This window comes from Lupinus angustifolius, chromosome LG11 (genome assembly GCF_001865875.1).
Source record: "Lupinus angustifolius cultivar Tanjil chromosome LG11, LupAngTanjil_v1.0, whole genome shotgun sequence".
Taxonomy (NCBI): Eukaryota; Viridiplantae; Streptophyta; class Magnoliopsida; order Fabales; family Fabaceae; genus Lupinus; species Lupinus angustifolius.
The window spans coordinates 29,304,749-29,308,280 of NC_032019.1; the positions used below are offsets into that span (position 1 = coordinate 29,304,749).

At 37.7% G+C, this 3,532-nt stretch overlaps 1 protein-coding gene across 1 annotated transcript in view; it reads left to right on the forward strand.

Moving 5' to 3' along the window:
* LOC109359898 overlaps positions 407-3,532 on the forward strand; it is a 4,636-nt gene continuing 1,510 nt past the window's right edge. Inside the window, exon 1 of the mRNA XM_019604593.1 lies at positions 407-1,085. Within this exon, the coding sequence (XP_019460138.1) occupies positions 407-1,085 (679 nt within the window). The remainder of the gene's footprint in view (positions 1,086-3,532) is intronic.

The following is a 3,532-nucleotide window of genomic DNA, read 5'->3' on the forward strand; positions in this document are numbered from 1 at the left end:
ATAAGGAAAATTGCTACTGTTTCTTGGCACAAGGTTTGCTCTCCAATAAATTCGGGTGGCTTAGGATTGAGATCAATCAAGGCTATGAATCAGGCTGTTTTGATTAAGCTTGCATGGGAAATGTCCTCTTCTAACCAAGAGTGGGCTATCCTTTATAGACATAGATTTGGGAAGGGTATCTCTCCTTCTCAAAGATATTTTAAATCTTCAATTTGGCCTGGCATTAAAAGTAATTGGCACACTACTATGTCTAACTTAATTTGGCTGGTTGGTGAAGGAAAAAGTATAAATTTCTGGCTGGATAACTGGTTGGGATCTACTATGGTGGACTCCCTGCATATCCCTGCTGAGTTCCACCCCTCACTCTTAGCATAATCTCCAATTGAGAGGGTGCTCTCTAGTTTCAATGTGTGATCTCTGTAGGGCTAGTAGTGACACCTCTGACCATTTGTTCCTCTTGTGTCCTTTTGATGTTGACCTTTGGCATTGGATTGGTAGCATCTTTCATATCCAAATTGACACTTCCTCCTTAGCTGCGATTTTGTCCATGTGTAGTCTTCAATGGAGTCCTCAAATCAAGAGTGTCCTGGCTTCTGGAATTGTCCACACCGCAAACACAGTTTGGCATTGTAGGAATTTTTGCAGATTCCAATATACCTGGACTACTATGGCTAAGGCAAAAGCAAGAATAAAGATGGGAATATCTATGTCGGGAAATCTTTCCAAGTTGTGTGCCAATTGTTCTCATCATGATTTCACTATATTAAGGAACTTAAACGTTTCTCCGCACTATAACTCTGCCCCTGTCATCACTGAGGTGTTGTGGTATACCCCTTTGCCAGGATGGAACAAAATTAACTCCGACGGTGCTGCCCATGACGCTCCTAGTCATGCAAGAGGCGGAGCAATTTTCAGGGATAGCCCGAGTGATTTTTTAGGCTGCTTTGCTTCTTACCTTAACATTAAAGACTCCTTATATGCTGAGTTAAGGGATGCTATCCTAGCAATTGAGATTTCTCATAATCGTGGTTGGAACAAGGTTTGGCTTGAATGCGACTCTATGAATGTGGTGGATATCTTCAAAGGCAAATTCAAATTTCCTTGGAAGCTTCTTAATAAGTGGCACATGTGTCAACGACATGTTTTATTTATGGAGCTTCGAGTTTCACATATTTACAGGGAGGGAAATACTTGTGGCGATAAGCTAGCTTATTTTGCTATTTCTTCAAAAATGTATGCTTGGTGGGATACTTTGCCTAGCTTCATTCTCCTTGAATTCAATAGGAATAGATTGTCTCTTCCTAATTATACATTTAGGAACATGTAGCTCTTTCCTTGTTTGTTATGTTTTCCTCTTTAATATATTAGGGTGTTTTTCACCCAGCTTTAAAAAAAAAAAACTAGTTAAAAAAAAGGGTATGATCACGTGACAATGAATCTTCAACATAATTTAAACTCAAACTCCTTAGGCACTTCACCTAGAAATGTCAGAAAATTCAAACATAGTGAGACAAAAATCTCACTAACACTATTTTAAAAACTTTCAAACAATGTTATCATGGACTGAAAAATATCTATGAAGAATAATATTAGGGATTAATAATCATTATACATTTTATAAGTGCAAAAAGTATACACTTTTCACCATCATTTATGGCACTTGTCATATACAAATTTTAGAAAACCAACTTAAATTAACACTCTTAGGTGAATTTTGCATGATTGAACAAATTAGTTCTTTGTTAATTCTTGTCCAAGTTTTCTTTAAGTTTTGTAGGAAATTGAATATTAAAGAATAAATTCAAAGATGGACAAGAATTCAAGCCAAAATTCAAGACAAAATCTCAAAATGAATTGCTAAAAGTAATCAAGTTAAAGCAAGGCATGCTATGTTCTTAATTTGGTTACTTAGCCTTGAAGAAAGGTAGCTTACTTCGTCTTGAAGAAACCTAAGTTATGGGAGGCCAAGCAACTTGAAAAAATCAAATGCTTACCTTAACTTAAAGAAAACAGCTCAAAAGTGTCCAACAACCAATAAAAATCAAGTAACAAACCAAAGAAAAAAAAGGTTGCTTCACCATGAAGAAATCAAACAGAAAGCTGTCCAGCCAAGCCAAGCACTAGGCTAGGTCAGGCCAGACCAGTCAAGCACCAAGCCAGACCACTCAGACACCAAGCACCATGTCAGGTCAACAAAACCCCAAGCCAGGTCAGCCAAGCACCAAGTACTAGGCCAGGTCAGCCAAGCACCAGGCCAGATCAGTCAAGCACCAAGCACCAGGTCAGGTCAGCCAAGCACCAAGTACCAGGCCAGGTTAGTCAAGCACCAAACACCAGGCCAGGTCAGCCAAGCACCAGGCCAGGTCAGCTAAGCACTAGGCCAGAATAGCTACGTCCACGCCCAGCTGGAACATGGTCACGTCCAGCGTGGACCAAGCTGGTGCCCAGCGTGGACCAGTCTGACCTGGACAGCAAACCCAATTTTGAAGAAAGCTAGGTCAACTCATGAAACATCCTACTTTTTCTTTGCTTGAAGGCCAAGAACATGATGTCATGGATGACATAAAGTTATGACAAGAAGGAGGAGGTGTCACCATGCGTGTAACGTAGCCCACCATAGGGGTTAAGTAGGGGCCAAAGTGGCTCTTCTTAGGGGCCAATGGTCAGTTGTTGAGCTGTCAAATAGGGCAACTGAGTGCCCAGCACCTTGGCCTATATAAAGGCATGAAATTCTCATTTGTAAACATTGTACATACATTCTAAATTCTTCCTAGTTTATTCCTCTTCTTTCCTCCATATTTTCCTCTCATTCTAGATAGATTTTAGGCTAGTTTTAGAGTAGTTTTTTTTTATGTAATTCAAGAGGAGAATGGAGTTGGCAAAATAGGTGCAAAAGCATGATTTTGTATCCTATTTTTGAACTTAAAACATCTAATCTTTGGATGGATGGCTAATGCTCCTACAACTTTCATTTGGATTATGGTATCTTTGTATTTATTTCTTCATTATAATTTCATTTGAATTTTAATTATTCAAGTTGGTGCTTTGGTTAATTTTATTTGTTTGAGAAGTACTTAATGCTCTTTTTAGATTGATAACCTAAAAACCGATTTCAAGTCATGAAAAATTACTTGTCTCAAACACTTAACAAATAAACTAAGAAGTAGTTGTACTACTTAGTTTATTTGCCAAGTTAAGCATACTTTTCTTAAGATCTTATATTCATTACTAATTGTTTTTCTTAAGATCTTATATTCATTACTACTTCAATATTAGAGTAGCCAAGATTAGGGTGTGACAACCTAGTCTCTTTGTGGAGGTAGCATTGTTTAGTAGTGAATATATGTGATCATCATTCTACCATTTTAGGACATACACTAAAAGGAGGATTTCAGACCTTGGTGTTTGGAGTTAATCAAAGTAAAACATAAGAACTTGTCTAAGTAGTGTAAATACATAAGAAGTTGAGAAATACTTTCATCATTCAAAATGATCTTATCTCCTCAAGAATTTGTTAACACATACTTTATGT